At 63.5% G+C, this 17,856-nt stretch overlaps 1 protein-coding gene across 2 annotated transcripts in view; it reads right to left on the reverse strand.

The window, feature by feature from the left end:
- Window positions 1–488: 488 nt before the first annotated feature.
- Window positions 489–17,856, reverse strand: part of SCUBE1 (signal peptide, CUB domain and EGF like domain containing 1) — a 105,017-nt gene continuing 87,649 nt past the window's right edge. For both annotated transcript variants that reach the window (XM_080661523.1, XM_080661524.1), the window contains 12 exons: window positions 17,700–17,819; window positions 17,301–17,405; window positions 16,405–16,521; window positions 15,605–15,742; window positions 14,246–14,449; window positions 12,395–12,556; window positions 11,010–11,177; window positions 9,959–10,120; window positions 8,571–8,768; window positions 6,863–7,015; window positions 6,486–6,565; window positions 489–1,309 (listed from right to left, as the gene is read on the reverse strand). In XM_080661523.1, coding sequence (XP_080517649.1) covers window positions 1,157–1,309; window positions 6,486–6,565; window positions 6,863–7,015; window positions 8,571–8,768; window positions 9,959–10,120; window positions 11,010–11,177; window positions 12,395–12,556; window positions 14,246–14,449; window positions 15,605–15,742; window positions 16,405–16,521; window positions 17,301–17,405; window positions 17,700–17,819 — 1,760 coding nt within the window. In that variant the 3' untranslated portion in view covers window positions 489–1,156. The remainder of the gene's footprint in view (window positions 1,310–6,485; window positions 6,566–6,862; window positions 7,016–8,570; window positions 8,769–9,958; window positions 10,121–11,009; window positions 11,178–12,394; window positions 12,557–14,245; window positions 14,450–15,604; window positions 15,743–16,404; window positions 16,522–17,300; window positions 17,406–17,699; window positions 17,820–17,856) is intronic.

A 17,856-nucleotide genomic window follows, 5' to 3' on the forward strand; every position in this document is an offset into this window, starting at 1 on the left:
TGGGCCTCCGGCCCCAACCCCGACCCCGGGGGGCAGCGAGGCACCTGCCTCCCTGGGCCTGTCTCCTTCGCGAGTAAAAGCAAGGAGTGGGTGCTGCTCCCTGAGGCCCTGTGACCACAGGGCCAGTGCCCTTTGGGAAAGGCTTGCTTCCGGTGGCACGGGGGCACAGCATGGACGCCGAGGTCATGTCTCGGGGTCACACACAGCCCCTCCTGAAGGCGAGTGTAGGCCCTGCACCCTGGGGGGCGGGGGCTGGAGGGGAACCTGCCTCCAACTGAGGGCAGCACTCCAGAAAGCGTCGGAGCCCAGCTCCCAAAGAACCCTTCCAAAGCGCGCCCCAGCCCGCCTCCCATAATCGGGGTGCCAGGCCCTGGGACGCATCTGATCAGCTAGGGCAGCGGGACAGCTAGGCGCGCACTGGTTGGTGGAGACGGGGGGGGGGGGGGGGGCGCACTGTTTACAGAGGCCTCCCCAAAGTACCCACAAGTAGAAGTCTCTATATCTGTATTTATATTTACACATATATAATACTCAATTAGACGCTCTATTGAGGGAAAGCACAAATCTACAGGCTCCTCCCTGGCTGCTCCTTTCTGTCCCCCCAGAATCCGTAGAGCTAACCACAGGGCAACGTGTCCTGGCCTGTGGCCGAGGGGCCTGCAGTACGGACGCCCCGCGGGCATCTTCCCCACTTTCCAAAGCCCTGCAGCCGCCCTCACGCCCTTCTCTCCAAGGCCTGGCTCAGTTCTCCCACTATCCCTCCCAGAGCCTCGGAGTGTCACTGGGGCACCTGCGGTCTCCCCACTGTGCTCTGCCAGGCCCTTGTGCTCTGCCAGGCCCGCCTGCGTGGCCTGGGCATGTGCAGAGGGCCTGGCCCTGGAGCAGCGCTCGGTGTCCTGGGAACGGCAGGCAGAGAGGGAGGGAGGGAGAAAGCTGCCGACAGCAATGTTTCCCAGGGGGCAGCGATGGGAGCGGGGTGGCTGGGCTGGGGTCTGCCTGGGCGTGGTCTCGCCCTCCACAGGCTGGTCAGTGCTTCCTGAAGGGCGGCCCCAAGGCCACGTGGAGGCCCGGGAGCTTCTTAGCTTCTGCTTGGGGGCAGGCTGCACCTCACCCCCCTAGGGTTGCTGGCCCGCTGGAGCGGGCGGGTGCACCAGCATTATTTGTAGGGCCGCAGGAATCGGGACACTTTGGAGCGCAGCAGTTTGATGAAGGAGCGGGGGAACATCTCCTTGGACTCCTGGGCCGTGTACTTGAAGTAGTTCTGGGGATGCGCCAGCACGTCGAAGAGCGCCTTGATCAGCTTCTTGTCCTGCAAGACAGGGCCGGGCTGCGTGAGGTGGGGCTGGGCGGGAGGGCCCTGGCCGCCACCCTCTGCGGGGCGCCTGATGGGGGCCGTGGGGCGTCTGCACAGGTGCAGGGCGGGGGGAGATGCTGGGCTAGCTGGTGAGTTTGAGGAGCCCACACTCTGCCATAAATGATTTTTACTTTTAATTATCGAATTTAAAAAATATTTTTATTGATTTCAGAGAGGAAAGGAGGAGAGGCATATAGAAACATCAATGATGAGAGAGAATCACTGACTGGCTGCCTCTTGCATGCCCCACCCTGGGGATGGAGCCCGCAACCCAGGCATGTGCCCTGACCTGGAATCTAACCGTGACCTCCTGCTTCATGGGTGGACGCTCAACCCCTGAGCCATGCTGGCCGGGCTCGAATTGGTTTTTAATAGTTTATTGCAGGGGGGGGGCATTTGAGATCTTGCTCCCGGCATATGTCAGTTTGGCTCAAATAAACGCTTAAAATAAAAAAAAGGTCTACTGGTTTTAACTTGTGGAGTTCCAGTACTCATTAATTTAATAAGGGTGCTCTTCAGAAAACAAGGCAAAGCAAAAACTGTTGGAAACCAGGAGAAACCATGATGGCGGCATAGGTAAGCACCTAAACTGCTGCCCCGCACAACAATTTCAAAACTACAGCTAAAAGACAGAACGGACACCATCCAGAACCACAGGAAAGCTGGCTGAGTGGAAATTCTACAACTAGAAGGAAAGAGGAAAGCTCATGGAGAAGGAGCGGCAAAGAGCTGAGGTATGGAGATACGCGCGCGCAGAGAGGAAGGGTGGCGGAGTGCCTGGCTGGCTTTCTCTGGCGGGAGGGGGAAGGAAGCCCCCGACTGCACTGAACCCCAGTTCCGACTGCACTGAACCTCAGTTCCGGGTGAAACCCTGTGGACCCAGACTCATACAGGGGGAGTTTGGACTGTCGGGTGGAGAGAAAGGCACACGGAGACTCAGAGACTCGGAGACTCAGGGGAGCCGCGGCGGCAGGGGTCTGGAGGCGCGAGTGCGCACAAAGACTGACTGCAGAGGGTACCACAGGCTATCCCTAGTGGAAGGGAGTCGGAAGCTCCTGACTGCACTGAACCGCAGTTCCGGGTGAGACCCTGGGGACCCACGCTCTTATGGGGGAAATCTGGACTGTAAGGCGGAAACTCGGGAACCACGGAAGGCAGAGGTCTGGAGACTCGTGCTCAAGGGCAGGGCTGACGGGAAGCCAAAACTCTGCTCTGCCCTGAGACTCCACCCCTTCCAAGCTGAGCACAGAGGCTTTTGCAATCTGGCAAGGCTAATCCTATAAGGCTGTCTCCAGCACAGAAAATCTCCCAGTGTAGACACAGCTGATCCTTACAGCCAACTGGCCTGGAGGTCAATTCCTCCCAGTGACACCAACAACAATCAAGACTTAACTACAACAAGGCTGTACACACAGTCCACAAAGGGGTGCACCAAGAGTGTCCACCTCAGGTTAACTGGGGAGGCCGACCCACTGGGCCATATAGGAAACCTAGCACACAAAGCTACCCTACAAACTCAGGGAAGCAGTGAAAATTGGGGAGAGGAATAAACAGATCACAAACGAAAGAAATGGAGGAAAACAAATGACTGGATGTAGAATTCAAAACCACGGTTATAAGGCTTTTCAAGAATATCCTAGAAAAGGCTGATAAATATAACAAGACCCTCAAAGATATGAAAAAGGACCAACTAGAAATTAAACATACACTGACTGAAATAAAAAATATTATACAGAGACCTAACAGCAGACTAGAGGAATGCAAGAATCAAGTCAAAGATTTGAAATACAAAGAAGCAAAAAACACTCAACCGGAAAAGCAAAAAAAAGAAAAAAGAATCCAAAAAGTTGAAGATAGTATAAGAAGCCTCTGGGACAACTTCAAGCGTACCAACATCAGAATTATGGGGGTGCCAGAAGAAGAGAGAGAGAAAGATACTGAAAACCTATTTGAAGAAATAATGATCGAAAACTTCCCCCACCTGGTGAAAGAAATAGACTTACAAGTCCAGGAAGCCCACAGAACCCCAAACAAAAGGAATCCAAAGAAGACCACACCAAGACACATCATAATTAAAATGTCAAGAGCAAAAGACAAGGAGAGAATATTAAAGCAGCAAGAGAAAAACAGTTAATTACCTACAAGGGAGCACCCATACGATTGTCAGCTGATTTCTCAACAGAAACTATGCAGGCCAGACTGGAGTGGCAAGAAATACTCAAAGTGATGAATAGCAAGAACCTACAACCAAGATTACTCTACCCAGCAAAGCTATTATTCAGAATTGAAGGGCAGATAAAGAGCTTCACAGATAAGAAAAAGCTAAAGGAGTTCATCACCACCAAACCAGAATTATATGAAATGCTGAAAGGTATTCTTTAAGAAGAGGAAGGAGAAAAAAGAGAAAAATTATGAACAACAAATACATATCTATCAACAAGTGAACCTAAAAATCAAGTGAATTAAAAATCTGAGGAACAGAATAAACTGATGAATGTAATAGAATCAGGGGCATAGAAAGGGAGTGGACTGATAATTCTCAGTGGGAAAGGGGTATGGGGGGTTCATGAAGAGACTGGACAAAAATCGTACACCTATGGATGAGGACAGTGTGGGGGGAAGTAAGGGCAAAGGGTGGGGTGGGAACCGGGTGGAGGGGAGCTATGGGGGGAAAAAGGAGAAACAATTGTAATAATCTGAACAATAAAGATTAAATTAAAAAAAAAAACTGTTGGAAACCAGAACATGGAGCAGAGAGCACGGGCTTTGGGGGCCAAAGACCTGGGTTTGAAACTAGTTCCAGAACCTGCTCCCTAGCCTGGGAACAGCCTCGCCCTCTGAAGGTAACTCCTCTGTGTGAGGGGGTCCCTCCTCTCAGGGCTGTGCGGAGGGCGAAGGCAGCGATGAGCAAGGAGCCTGGCCCACAGGCCTACGTCCCGCTCAGCACGGCACTCCGCCTCGGGTCTGCACTCTGGTGCTGTTGCTTAGTAGCCAGACCCCCTCTCTGAGCCCAGGGGGGTCATGTCTAAAGGGGGTGATGCGACCCGGGAAGAGACCCTCAGGAGCCATGTGAGCCTGGCTGTGGTGTCCCAGGGCTCCAGCAGAGACCCCACACGTGGCCCATGGAAGGGGCCCAGCGAAGGCAGCCACCATGCCGCGGGCTCATCGTCACGCTGACTCGGCCCAGCACACACTCGTAGTCTCTTACACACGTGCATGCAGCTTCATGCCCTCGAGAAACACTTGTGGGTCCCTCCTGTGTGCCAAGGGCACTGCCAGATGGTGGGGACAGAGTGCTGAGGTGGGCCCTGCAGCCAGCCCGCCACAAGGACGGGTGCCCAATACTGTCACCAGAGGTCAAACCGAAACTGCATGGCTGACAGGAAGGCCATGGGACTCTGAGTGCCACCTGGCCAGGGAGGTCCAGGCGGCTGAGCTGAGGGCAGAGGCTGGGTGGACAGTCACTGAGGAAAGAGGCCTTGGTGAGTGGAGTGTCGGTGCGGAGGCCCAGGCCCCAGAGCAGGCGGCGGCCATGCTGGGCTCCATCCTAGCTGAGCACTTCTATTCTGAAGAGCTGCTCCCGGCGATGGGGGGCAGAGGGCCAGGCGGCAGAGGACAGGCGAGGAGGAAAGAGGTGGCACTGTCTCCAGGACAGACTGACAGAGGCCAGGACGACCCTCTGGTTCCCTCACCAGACGGGCGCCGAGGAGGAGGAGGAGCTCCGAGTCCCGAGACCTCCAGTTAGTAACCTCTCCACTCACTGCCTGCCCGCTGTGGCCGAGTACAGGCCGGGGACCCCAGCTGTAAACTATTTCTCAGCCCTGGAGGCGGGGTTCAGGGGGCTTGCTGGGGCCACACACCTGGGAGTGACAGCCCCAGCCCCACTCCTGCCCTCCAGGCTCGGGTCCTGTCTCCAGGGGCTGAGCCCGGAGCCCGGGGCGCTGTATCCAGAGGCTGAGCCCGGAGCCCGGGGCGCTGTCTGAAGGGGCTGAGCCCGGAGCCCGGGGCGCTGTATCCAGAGGCTGAGCCTGGAGCCCGGGGCGCTGTCTGAAGGGGCTGAGCCCGGAGCCCGGGGTGCTGTCTGAAGGGGCTGAGCCCGGAGCCCGGGGCGCTGTCTGAAGGGGCTGAGCCTGGAGCCCGGGGCGCTGTCTGAAGGGGCTGAGCCCGGAGCCCGGGGCGCTGTCTGAAGGGGCTGAGCCCGGAGCCCGGGGTGCTGTCTCCAGGGGCTGAGCCCGGAGCCCGGGGCGCTGTCTGAAGGGCTGAGCCCGGAGCCCGGGGTGCTGTCTGCAGAGGCTGAGCCTGGAGCCCGGGGTGCTGTCTGAAGGGGCTGAGCCCGGAGCCCGGGGTGCTGTCTGCAGGGGCTGAGCCTGGAGCCCGGGGTGCTGTCTGCAGGGGCTGAGCCAGCAGACCCCTGGGCTGGCCTCTCCTGGTGAGGACCCAGGGTCTTGACCTGGACAGTGTCAGCTGTCGGACGCCGCGGCCCTTCCGTGACAAGGTGGCTCTGTGTCTCTGGGCCATGGATGGGCTGAGGAGGGAGTCTGTCCCAAAGGCAGCTCCGAATTCAATGGATTTATTTTATTTTATTTTATTATTTATTTATTTATTTATTTTTTTAAAATATATTTTATTGGTTTTTTACAGAGAGGAAGGGAGAGGGATAGAAAGTTAGAAACATCAATGAGAGAGGAACATCGATCAGCTGCCTCCTGCACACTTCCTACTGGGGATGTGCCCACAACCAAGGTACATGCCCTTGACCGGAATCGAACCCGGGACCCTTGAGTCCACAGGCCGACGCTCTATCCACTGAGCCAAACTGGCTAGGGCCGGATTCCATGGATTTAAAGATACCACTCTGTCAACTACCCTCACTTCACAGATGAGGAGAGGGGCTCAGAGCTGGTAAGGGACCTGCCCCCGGACAGGCCCCCAGGTCAGGGGCTAGACCCCACAGGGAGCTTGTTTTGGAGCTCCTGGTTTAGAAGGACAGATGTGCCAGCCTCAGCCCCACCCCCAGGGCCCTCTGACCCCCCACCTTCCCTCACTAGGGGGGCTGGGGCAGGGAGGTCCCTGGATCCCACAGCCCGTCCTGGGATTGCCCGAATCCCTTCCCATAGAGAAGCTCGCGCACCTTCAAAATCTCCTGGTGATTCTCCGAGGCGTAGAGCCGCCCGTCTCGAACGATGTCTTCTATCAACTGCTGGTAGTCCTCTGCGAGCCGCCGGAAGGAAGGGAGGCAGGTGAGGGCTCCGGACCCCTCGGCCCTCTCCCCCGTAACCTCTGCCCCCCTCTGCGCCAGCCACAGGCAGCTCTGCCTCCGCACCTGGTTTGGTGAGCTAGGAAACTCCAATTTAATCCGCAAAACCCTGCACTAACTGCTCCCTCCTCAGTGCCCCGGACCCACATGGGCCTGTCCCCTCTCCCAGGCTGGAGCTCCTGGGGCCGCTGGGATTCGGCTCTGTGCGCGCAGGGCTGGCCTGGGCTCGGGGCCCAGTGTGGCCCACGTACCGTCGTAGGTGACATAGGGCACCTGGAAGCCTTTGCCGCTGTTGCCTTCGTTGGATTTGAACTGGATCCAGAGCTTCCGGGAGCGGGAGGTGAAGGCGATGGGCCTCTCGTAGGTCTGGCAGGTCTCGTAGGTGGTGATAGACGTGGGCGAGGCTGGGGGTAAGGACACGCCACTGCTCCTCTCCTCCCCACCCAGGAGCCAGCCCCCACCACGCCCACTGCTCCAAGGACCCTCTCTCTCGTCTCCGCACTGTTCCCTCTGCCTCAGATGCCCTTCCCCACCCGCACCCCAGTGCCTAAGTGTCCTTCTGAGCCCGTTTCCATGCCCCCTCCCCCAGGAAGCATCGCTGACTGTTCATCCTCCCTGCACGTTCCCGCTCTGCTCTGGCAAACCCTTTATTACAGCCTCTCTCTACAGGGTGTCACTGTCCTGCCACCTGCGCCTCAAGGCCAGGGCTCATGCCTGCACCCAGCGCAGAGCCAGGCTGAGGTGAAGGCTGACGTGGGGAGTGACCCCCCCCCGTGAGGGCCTGGGTGCCCACCTTCTCACCGCTCCCTGGGAGCCTTCCTGCCCTGCCCTCGAGGTGGGAGGCTGGCTCGCTGGAGCTCAGCCCTGTGTGTGAACAGTAGAGGGCGGAGGGGCAGCTGGCGGCTGGCGGCTGGGGGCTGGGGGCTGGGGACAAGCACGGGCAGGGCCAGGGTCCGGGGCCGGGCTCGGAGTTCCGTGGGAGCCCGGGCAGCTCCGGGCCCTTGGCGGCCTCGGTCCTATTGGAGCGCGGGGTTTCCGGCTCACCAGCTGCACTGAGGGGAGACGGTGATGAGGCCCAGCGCCAAGGGCTCAGCCCGCCCTGCGCCGCCGGTCTCTGCGCCAGGGCAGCCGAGGCCCAGCGGCAGGTGCGTTTGTGCGGCTGCCTGTGTCCTCCCTTTACCTGTGACTGGGAGCTTGCCCCAATGGGCACTGCTGCCCACGGGGAGGAACGCAGCTGGTCCTGGGGGCGCTCAAGGGTAGCTCTGCCTTGCTGGCTGCCGTGGCCATCTGGGCTCACGCCTGTCCTGCGCTGGAGGGGTCACCTGAAGACTCACTACGGGCCCCTGACGGGGGTGACGAGCCAGGAGGCTGGGCTCATGGAGGGGAGGGGGCGGGCTGTCGACCCTGGGCGTCTTGTGTGCGGGCACACACTGGCCCTTTGCCACAGGCCACCCCCCAACGTCAGAGGAAGGAGGTCTGTGGAGGAGGGGCCACTCCCGGGTCTCACCCAGGCCTGTGTGGCAGGACCGGTGTGTGGTCAGTGGAGACCAGCTGGACCAGGTCCTGATTTCCATGCTCAGGGCACCCCGAAGCTTTCCAGACCTTTCCACGGAGCTCTATAGAGCCCACAGCTTAGAGTCAGACAGAAGTGGACTTACACCAGGGTGCCCTCGCCGGTGTGGCTCAGTGGATAGAGCGCCGGCCTGCAGACTAAAGGGCCCCAGGTTCGATTCCGGCCAAGGGCACATGCCTGGGTTGGGGGCTCAATCCCCAGGGGGGGCGTGCAGGAGGCATCTGATCAATGATTCTCTCTCATCATGGATGTTTCTCTCTGTCTCTCTCTCTCTCCCCCCACACCTCCCTCTCTGAAATCATTAAAGAAAATACATTTAAAGAAAAACAAACAAACCCAGGAGTGGAGGTGTGGCTGTGGCCGAGCCCGGCCTCGGCGGCACCTACCGCTCTTGCGCATGACCAGGACGTCGCCGCACTCGTCCTCGATGGGCAGGAAGATCTCGGGGACCACGATGAGGATCCTGCGCTTGGGGGGCGGGGAGATGTACCACACGCACTCTGCGTTGGCCGGGTAGTCGCCGGGGTAGTTGGGGGACTCGATGTAGCCCATGTAGTCGCCGAGCTCCCCGCCGCAGTGCTGGTCTGTGGGCGCGGGGCCCGCGGGCCCGGTCAGGCCTAGCTGATGGGTGCCCTGGCCAGCTGGGCCCTCAGCAGCCTTGAGGCCGGCAGGTGCTCCGTCCCCACCTTGCCCACCTCCACCTGGCCCCCACCACCCGTCAGCCAGGCCTTGAGCCGCCTTCTCCTGGGGACCCTTTCACAGCCTCCCTGGCCTGGCTTCTCTTTCACAGACCCCGACCTCGAGCAGGACCTGGCCCGGCATCGAGGTGCAGGCTGCCCCGGTGAGCAATGGAACCGAGAACGCCGAGCGCGATTACAGCGCTCTGCAGAGCAGGCCGAGCCAGGCACAGCCTCCACAGCGTGGGGCTCCCTGCCCAGGCCCCTCCCAGCACCCCCAGCCCCTCCCAGCACCCCCAGCCCTTCCCAGCACCCCCAGCCCCTCCCAGCACCCCAGCCCCCCAGCCCCTCCCAGCACCCCCAGGCCCTCCCAGCACCCCAGCCCCTCCCAGCACCCCCAGGCCCTCCCAGCACCCCAGCCCCTCCCAGCACCCCCAGCCCCTCCCAGCACCCCAGGCCCTCCCAGCACCCCAGGCCCTCCCAGCCCCCCAGCCCCTCCCAGCACCCCAGGCCCTCCCAGCAGCCCAGCCCCTCCCAGCCCCCCAGCCCCTCCCAGCACCCCAGGCCCTCCCAGCAGCGCAGCCCCTCCCAGCCCCCCAGCTCCTCCCAGCACCCCAGCCCCTCCCAGCCCCCCAGCCTCTCTCAGCACCCCAGGCCCTCCCAGCAGCCCAGCCCCTCCCAGCCCCCCAGCCCCTCCCAGCACCCCAGCCCCTCCCAGCCCTCCAGCCCCTCCCAGCACCCCAGCCCCCCAGCCCCTCCCAGCCCCCCAGCCCCTCCCAGCACCCCCAGGCCCTCCAGCACCCCAGCCCCTCCAGCCCCCCAGCCCCTCCCAGCCCCCCAGCCCCTCCCAGCAGCCCAGCCCCTCCCAGCCCCCCAGCCCCTCCCAGCACCCCCAGGCCCTCCCAGCACCCCAGCCCCTCCCAGCACCCCAGCCCCTCCCAGCACCCCCAGGCCCTCCCAGCACCCCAGGCCCTCCCAGCCCCCCAGCCCCTCCCAGCACCCCAGGCCCTCCCAGCAGCCCAGCCCCTCCCAGCCCCCCAGCCCCTCCCAGCACCCCAGCCCCTCCCAGCACCCCAGGCCCGAAGAACAGCACCTACCTTTGCAGTGTGTGACGTTGGTGGAGCCATCGAAGTCGGTGCTGGTGTCGCCTGGGCAGGTGATGCAGTGGTTCTGGCCAAACTCGGGCTGGTAGGTGCCGACGGGGCAGCGGATGCAGCGGTGGGAGGTGGTGTTGTAGTGGTGGCCGGGGGAGCAGTGCACTGGGGGACAGGGGGGCATTGGTGGGGGGGCATTCTCCCTGAGGCCTCCCTGCCCCCAGGTCTCAGCAGAGCAAGGCCCTTCCCCACTGCCCGGTGCCCTCCCACCCGCGTCTAGTCCCTCTGTCCCCACCCTGTCCGCAGCCATGCAGAGTGCTCTGGGCCTCCGGGGTCTGAGTGGGGGGAGAGGGAGGAGGAGGGGGAAGCAGACCGAGTCCGCCTCGAGGCCAACATCCCACTCCCGGGCATGCGGGTGCGGCAGGGGCTGCACGGGGAATGCCGGGAGCAATTCTCGGGGAGCAGTGGGGGTGAGTCTGGCTGCTGGTGGGGGTTCAGGAGAGAATGGGGGAGAGGAAGTGGAGTCCAGACACGTGTTCAATGAGGCTGAGTCACGGGGAGGAAACGAGGCAGGAGTGGAGTGGGGGCGCTGGAGCTGGGGCTGCCTCCCTCAGAACGAGGCTCAGAGAACCGTGTTCCTAGCACATGGGGGTGTCAGAAGGGCTCCCCAAAGGCGTGCCTGTGCCCCGGGTGGGGAGGAGTGGTGGGGGTGCAGGCTGGCGGCCCTGGAGGGATGGGGTGTCCAGTGGGGTGACTCTGACTGGCCCCACCGTCCCTGCTGCCTCCTGCACTTCACCTTCCGGCCCCGCCGTCCTTCTACACGAAGCGCACAGAGGAGCTGGCGGCTCCCCTCGCCGCCCGGGAGGCTCAGAGCCCTTGACCACAGCTAAGTCTGTGGGGGCCCGCTGTCCTGCCCAGCGTGTGGCACGGAGCCGGGCACCAGTGTCCAGTGCCTGATGGCTCCAGGCTCCCTCTGACCGGAGGTGTGGGCGGGAAATGGTCCCCGAGCAGCTCAGCCAGCCTGGGGGGGGGGGGGGGCGTGGGGCGCCCTCACCTTTGGCCTCGCAGTCTTGGAAGGAGGCCGTGCCCTCGTGCTTGGTGAGCAGCCCCCCTCCGCAGGGGAAGCAGCCGGTGCGCCCAGGCTCCGGCTGGTACGTGCCCACGGGGCAGGCCTGGCAGGGCCTGAAGCCGTCAGCGGAGAAGGAGCCGGGAGAGCACTGGCCTGGAAGACAGAGGCCACGGCTCACTCAGGCCGGCAGGAGGGGCCTCGCCAGCCCTGCCCTCAGCCCTCATCGGCCCCTGGGAAGGGCACCAAGCACCAAGGTTGGGGTGGCTGCGGGGAGGAACCTGGGGGAGGAAGCCTGGGGTGCCCGAGCCTGCCACCCACCCATCTGTGGCGGTCAGAGGCTCATGCCGTGTGGCTCGGCCAGGCCTGGCTCGCCTCCCACCAGCCAGAAGAGAAGGGGCCTTGTGCCGAGCTGGGTGTGTGTGTGGGCCCCACAGTGGAGATGGGGAGTGGGGAGGTCACTTCTTTCAGAGGGACTGTCCCCGATGGCAGGCCACACCGGGGCTCACAGCAGGACCTGGGGCTCTTGGCCGTGTGCAGGGCTGGGCCAGAGCGGGAGGAGGGCCGAGGTCCCCCGGGGACACCACCTAGCAGAAAGGCAGGATGGAGAGTTCCCTGGCATTGCCTGAGGGGCGGCCCAGACTCCAGGTTCTCTGTTCCCAGCAGTGGCCACTCGGAGCTCCGTGCCAGTCCCATCCCTGCTGGGGGCAGGGACCGCCCTTCTGGAGGGGCAGCGGGCCAGAGGGCAGCGGGCAGCCTGCAGACTCAGGCCTGGGCTCTGGTCTCCTCTGTCCCCAGCACCACCCCGGGATCTCAGGCACCCCTTTCCCCACCCGGTCCCTTGGGTGACCCAGGGAAGGGAGGCTGATGGGGGAGAGGTCCATTTCACAGATGAGGTTTAAGTGGGCACTAAATGGAAAAGTTCTTTGCAAACCAAATGTGCTCAGGAAATGGACCGAAGGCTTTCCAGACCACCTACAGGGCCAGCTGCAAAGTTCTGTGTCGAGCAGTTCTTGCCCAAGCAGGTGCCACAGAGCACGTCCATGGCGATGCGTGCTCCATGAAATGTACCACGACTGGCCAACCATAAAGCACCGGGGCCTCCACCACAGACCACGAGGTGAGCTGCAGGTGACCAGGTGTTTGTGAACTGGGAAGGGCTGAGTGCAGCCCCGCCCTGGCTGACCGTGGCCCTCTGCGGCGTGGACGCCTCTGGCCCGCAGTGCCCCCTGCAGCGGGTCAGGACAGCTCTGCGAATGGCACGGAGGTTTTCAAAGTCACAAGGCTACGGCCTGTGCTCTGGCAGCCTCGATGGAGCCCACAGCGCCCTGTCCCCGCCCCGCCCTCCCCTTCCTGGCTGGGCCCACACTTGCCTCCACATTCAGACACGTTGCGGGCACCGGCCAGGCCGAGCCCGTCGCTGCTGGGGCACGGTGTGCAGCTGAGCTGGCCTTCCCCATCCTGGTAGGTGCCCGGCGTGCACGGCACACACTGGCCGGAGTCCCCGCTGAAGTAGGTGCCCGGCTCGCAGGCCACTGCGGGGCAAAGCGGAGAGTCTGCTGGTGGCCGGGTCTCCTGGCGCCTGCGGCCACCTGTGGGACCCTGGAGGCCAGACCTGGTCTCAGGCCCCTCCTGGCTGCCCCTGCTGAGGGTCCTCTCAGACCCCTCCCCTCCGCCTTCTGTGCAGGCTGGGGTCCAGGCTCCAGCGGGACCTTTGTCCTCTTCTCTCGACCCACATCCTGCCTGCAGCTCTGAGCCCTTGGCCTGCGTACCATCTGCCTCCTGGAGGAGACACGGTCACTTTGTCCAAACCCAGCTCCCCTGCTCCCCCTCCCCTTCCCCCTGTGGAGGGAGGTGATGCCTGAGGATGTGGGATAGCAGAGAGTTGGGGCAGGGACAGCACGGGCAGGAAGGCAGGGGCAGAGATGGTGGGATGAAGACAGAGCCAGTGTGGTCGGCTGCACTGAGCAAATACACAAATGGAGGAGCAGCAGAGGAAACTGATGGGGAGAGGAGGGCTCCGAGAGACGTTCCGGGGAGGAGGGGAGGGCTGTGGGCTGGAGGTGACGCTAGCAGGCGCGGGGGCACGTGGGGCCGATGCTGCCAGTGACAAGGGGGATTTGGGTGAAGAAATACGGAAGTTGTGTTCTGTCTGGCAATGTTTCTTAAAGTTTGAAATGATTTTAAAATAAGTTATTAAAAATAAAAGAAGAAAAGTAAAAAATAAATAAAAAAAATAAAGGAAGGGCAGAGAAAGGCAGCACTGCCCACTTCACTGCCTGAGCCAGGACCCCGCCCTCCGCTCCCTTCCCACCTCCTGCCCTCCCCTCCCCGTACCCCTAAGCCCTTCGCCAGCAGCCCCCAAGCTCCTCTAGCCAAGCCTGTGCTTTGGACTTGGGGCTCCAGCCACCAGTTAAGGTCCTCACAGGGTGACCCGCGAGCGGCTCGAGCTAACCGGTAAGCAGCAGCTCCGCATCGTCCCTCCCCACGTCGCCCAGAGCAGAAAGGGGGCCACCGCTGCCCAGGAAGCCCGTGTGGCCCACGAGGCCCCCTTCTCCCCGGCCCTGCAGCTGTGCTCTGAGTGCACCTCGCTCCTGCCGCCCCGAGTCTCCCCTCTGGCTTGGCCGCCCCTCCACCGCCCGCCCTCCGCTCAGCCTCCCCCAGCGGACAGGGCCCAGGTGGTTTCCAGGCCCCCAGAGCAGCCCGCCTGCCGGGTCCGAGCCGCGTGCTGCCCGGGTGTGCTCGCTTGCTCACCACTGCCTTCTCTCCCCAAGTAAACTGCACCCCACACTCAGCACCCGGCCCGCTGCAGCCCCGTCTCCTCCCAACAGGCCTGCCCTGGGGGGTCATGTCACCAGCCTTGTTCACTTGGCCCTGCTGGCCCTGCTGCACCCCTGGGGCCCTCAGCCTCACGTGCATCTTCTCTCGGCTCCTGCTCTGCCCTCAGCCCCTGCCGCCCCCGGCCCCTGCCTCCACTGTCTTGCTGGCCTGCACTCTCCGTCCCACTGGCAGGACTGCGGTGCAGGTCACGCGTACCCACGCTCACCGAGTGCGAGCCTCGCCCAGGGCCCGGCACCCGGGAGTGTCCTCCGGGACAGCCACTGTGACAGCGCCACGCTGCTCCTCTCTGGCGGCCTCGTGCTTCTCTGTCCCCTCCCTCGTGTGCCCTCTCCCTGGGCCGCGTGGAAGGAAGGATGGAGAACGTGGCTGTGCCCGGGACTCACCGCATGTGCCGTCCTGCAGCGTCTGGCCTGTGCTGCATGTGCCCGGGCCCTCCGGGGCCTTGGCCGGCTGCTGGGCCACTTCGTACTCGGTGCCCGCGACCTGGATGGAGAAGAGCTGCCGGCTGACAGCCTTCCGCAGGGTCCTGATGGCAGCCTGCATGCTCTGCTCTGCCCGCCTCCGCACGCAGTCCGCCTCGCAGGTGTCTGCAGGCGAAGAGAACGTCACACACCTCCCCCCATCCCACCCCACCCCCCACCCCAGCTGCCTCTTCCCCAGCTTCCCCTCTGCCCTCTGCCGGCACCGGCACTGCACTGGGCCAGGCCATGGCTGGGAGCGCATTCTCCCAGCAGCCCTGGGCGAGGCACCATGGCTGCGTCCATCGGACAGATGAGGAGACTGAGGCTGCCAGAGCTATCGCCGGCCCAAAGCCACGCGGCAGATCTGAGTGGAAACCAGGCCGCCGCCACGGCAACACATCCCTCCCCAGGGCACACGCACTGTGGTGCTCCTGCTGCCCTCACACCCTGCCACCGCCCCAGGAACAGGCCCAGCTCCCTGGCCTCGCACCCCGGCCCTCCTGGCGTGGTCCCTCGCTGTGAACGTCGCTTTCAGCCTCCCTGCCCGACACGCTGCTTCCCGGACACGTCTTGCTCTCTCTGTCCTCTGTGCCTTTGCCTGTTCTAGTGGCTCTGCCTGGATGCCAGTCCCGCCCCCTCTCCATGGGGTGAACTTTGATTTCAAGCCCTGACTCCAATGGCACCTCTCTGGGAAGACTTCCGGGGGCCCTCCCGGGGGTAGACTTCCGGTGTGCCCCGTTTGTTCTCATGCCCCTCCACCTAGCGTCGCCCCAGCACTGGGCGGTCTGTGTGCACATCTGCCTCCCCGTGGCTGGAAGTGCCACCAGTGAGGGGACCCTGGTCCGGTCCCCGCATTCCAGTGTCCAGGGGGCTAGGCACACACAGCCACATTTGCTGACTGATGTCAACTCCTCTCACCGCTCACCACTCACTCACAGCCAAGAGGAAGTTCTTGGTACCAGACATGAGCCAGAACTACCAGCCCCGGGGAGCCCAGGAAGACAGGCCTTTGGCTGGTCTGTTCTGGGAAGGCTGCGGGGTAGCCCTCCAGGCCCCGTGTGGCTGCCCCTGGCCCTGAGCCCTGCTCCTCTCAGGCCCGGGGCTTCCTCCGCCACCCTGGCTCCAGGCAGTCCCTTTGCCAGTCCTCGCCTGCCAGGCCGGCCTCGACCTCCAGCAGCCGTGTCGGGGCTGGGAGCCAGCACCATGCCCCTAGATCTTGCCACCCTCTGGTGTGCTGGCCTCCCCGACGCCCTCCACAGCCCACGGGGACCCCTCACCCACCTGAGGCCTCTTCCACCTTTGTCTCCACCTCGAACTCCGCTGTGATGTGGGTCACCTCCTTGGATGGGGACTTCCGGCCACGGCGCCTCTTCTTGGAGGAGTCACACTTGAGGGTCACAAAGGTCACGTGGCTGTTTTCTGGACAAGGAAGGGACCGCTGTGGCCAAGTGGCACAGGCAGGGAGCAGGTCCTATCCAGCCGTGCACACCGTGGCCTCACCGTCCCAGGTGCACACGGGAAGCTGAGGCTGGAGAAGGCCAGGGCTGGCTCTAGGTGCCAGAGGGGCCGGTGGCTGAGTCAGCTCTGCCAGCCCCGGGGCCCATCACCGGAGGCGCCTCCCGCACCTCCTGTGCAGCGGCACCAGGCGGCTCCGCCTGAGGTGCTCGGCGATCTTCAGGAGGCAGAGCAGAGCTGCTCCCGCCAGGCCCCGCACCAGGCTTCCCCGCTAGTCCCGGCCGGACCTCCTCCTGGGCCGCCCTCCCTGAGGAATGCGCTGCTGAGCGAGCCCCCGTGATTCCTGCCACTGGACGGCCAGGCAGAAAGCCCTTGCTCTGGGAGCTCACTGACCCCTGGTGAAGCAGCGACTGCGGCCCCAGGGATGGTGGGGTCCTAAGCCTCCTACTTCCTGCTGGCCGCCTTCCCAAGGGACCCCATCGTGGCCTACGGTGCGCAGGTGTGGCCACCGGGCTCAGGGGCCCAGGGGTAGCTTCAGCTGACCCCGCCCTGCTGGGCCCTGGCTCCCAGCTCCCAGGCATGGGAACCCCGCCCCGTGTGGGCTGGTACCAGGGGGGCCCACTCACCCAGCAGCAGCTGCCTCGGGGCCTCCTTGGCTGGCTCCCGGCTGCGGGGCCGGAGGTGGCACTTGGCATCTCGGATCTTGAAGCGCGCCTTCTGCCTGATGGGGGTGGCGGGGGCACCTGGGGAAACCAAAGTCCCCCAGGTGGTGGCCTCTCCTGTGAGCAGGAGGTGGTGGGGCCGGGGCTGCCAGGGGCTTAGGGGGGCCTCTGCTGCCTCACTTCTCTCCCTGTGAGGCCTGAAAGAGGCGACGTGGGGGCGGTGGGGGCAGGCTGGAGCCAGCGGCCTTCCAGCCAGAATCTTCTGTGGAGGGAAGAAAGGCCCGCCCTAACCCCCACCCCAAAGCCAGCTCACATGGCCTGGGTGTTCGGGGAAGTGGGCAGAGGAGAGAGGGAAGCCAGGGAGGGAGGGTGGGAGCAACAGATGCCCAGACCCCTGCTTCCTTGGCGGAGCTGGGACTAAAGCAGCAGCAATCACAGAGGCTGAGCCACATCGTGGGTGTTAGACACACACAGAGGCCATGTCACTGAGTCCTGCATCTGGACAGGAACAGGCGTGGGACACAGCCTGCTCCTGCCGGTGGCAGCTGGCTGGGCCATGCTGGCACTTTGGGGCAGGGTCTTCCCCGGCAGCGCTGACTCAGGAGCTTTTAGGACTTAATGGCCCCAGGGGGTGGGACTCGTGCCCCTGAAACCCACACCCTAAATTCAGCACCTCAGGGTCACTGAGCCACTCTGTGCTGGGGTCCAGGAGCCTCGGGGTCAGAGGAGCCCTTCCGTGGTCCCAGCCCCGCAGCCTGCCTGCTACCAACAGCCCAGGAGGCTCCCCGCTGGGCCGTGCCCACCCCCTCACCCTCCAGCATGAAGCGCCCCGTGGGGGCGCACGGCCAGGCCAGGGCTACCTGCGCAGCTGGGCCCGGCGCTGGAGCTGGTGTCGTTGCGCTTCTGTGGCGTCTTGCCCTGGAGGCTGGGGACCCCGCAGCTCAGACTGTAGCTGTTTTCTGAGTCTGCGGAGAAGTGGGTGGTGAGGCGCCCCAGTTCCCCCGGGCCTCAGAGGGGCAAGGGAACGAGATGGAGGTCCGGGCCTAGCCTGTGTCAGTTCCTTTCTGCTACCAGACCACAGGGTATGCGGAGCAGAGGGACCCTGCGGCCCAGGGAGACCCAGGCAGCTGCCCAGGGCCACGCCATGAGCAGGGCTGGGCCTCACCCCCACCAGGCTCCTTCCTGGGGAACAGCAGGGGCGGGGGCTGGACCCGGGGGAGGAGCCCCCACCCAGCCCACCCCGGGACGGCCTGGGTTACCTGGCACAAAGTGCGTGTGCGCCGGGCAGGCGAGGGAGCAGCTCTCCACCCCGCCCGCCTTGCTGCACCACAGCTGGGCCCGGGGGGAGGCCTTGGCCGGAGCAAGGCACCTGCCTGTGTCTGAGAAGGAAGACAGAGAGGCTTGAGGGGCCAAAGC

Source organism: Plecotus auritus (genome assembly GCF_963455305.1).
Source record: "Plecotus auritus genome assembly, chromosome: 3".
NCBI classification, from domain to species: domain Eukaryota; kingdom Metazoa; phylum Chordata; class Mammalia; order Chiroptera; family Vespertilionidae; genus Plecotus; species Plecotus auritus.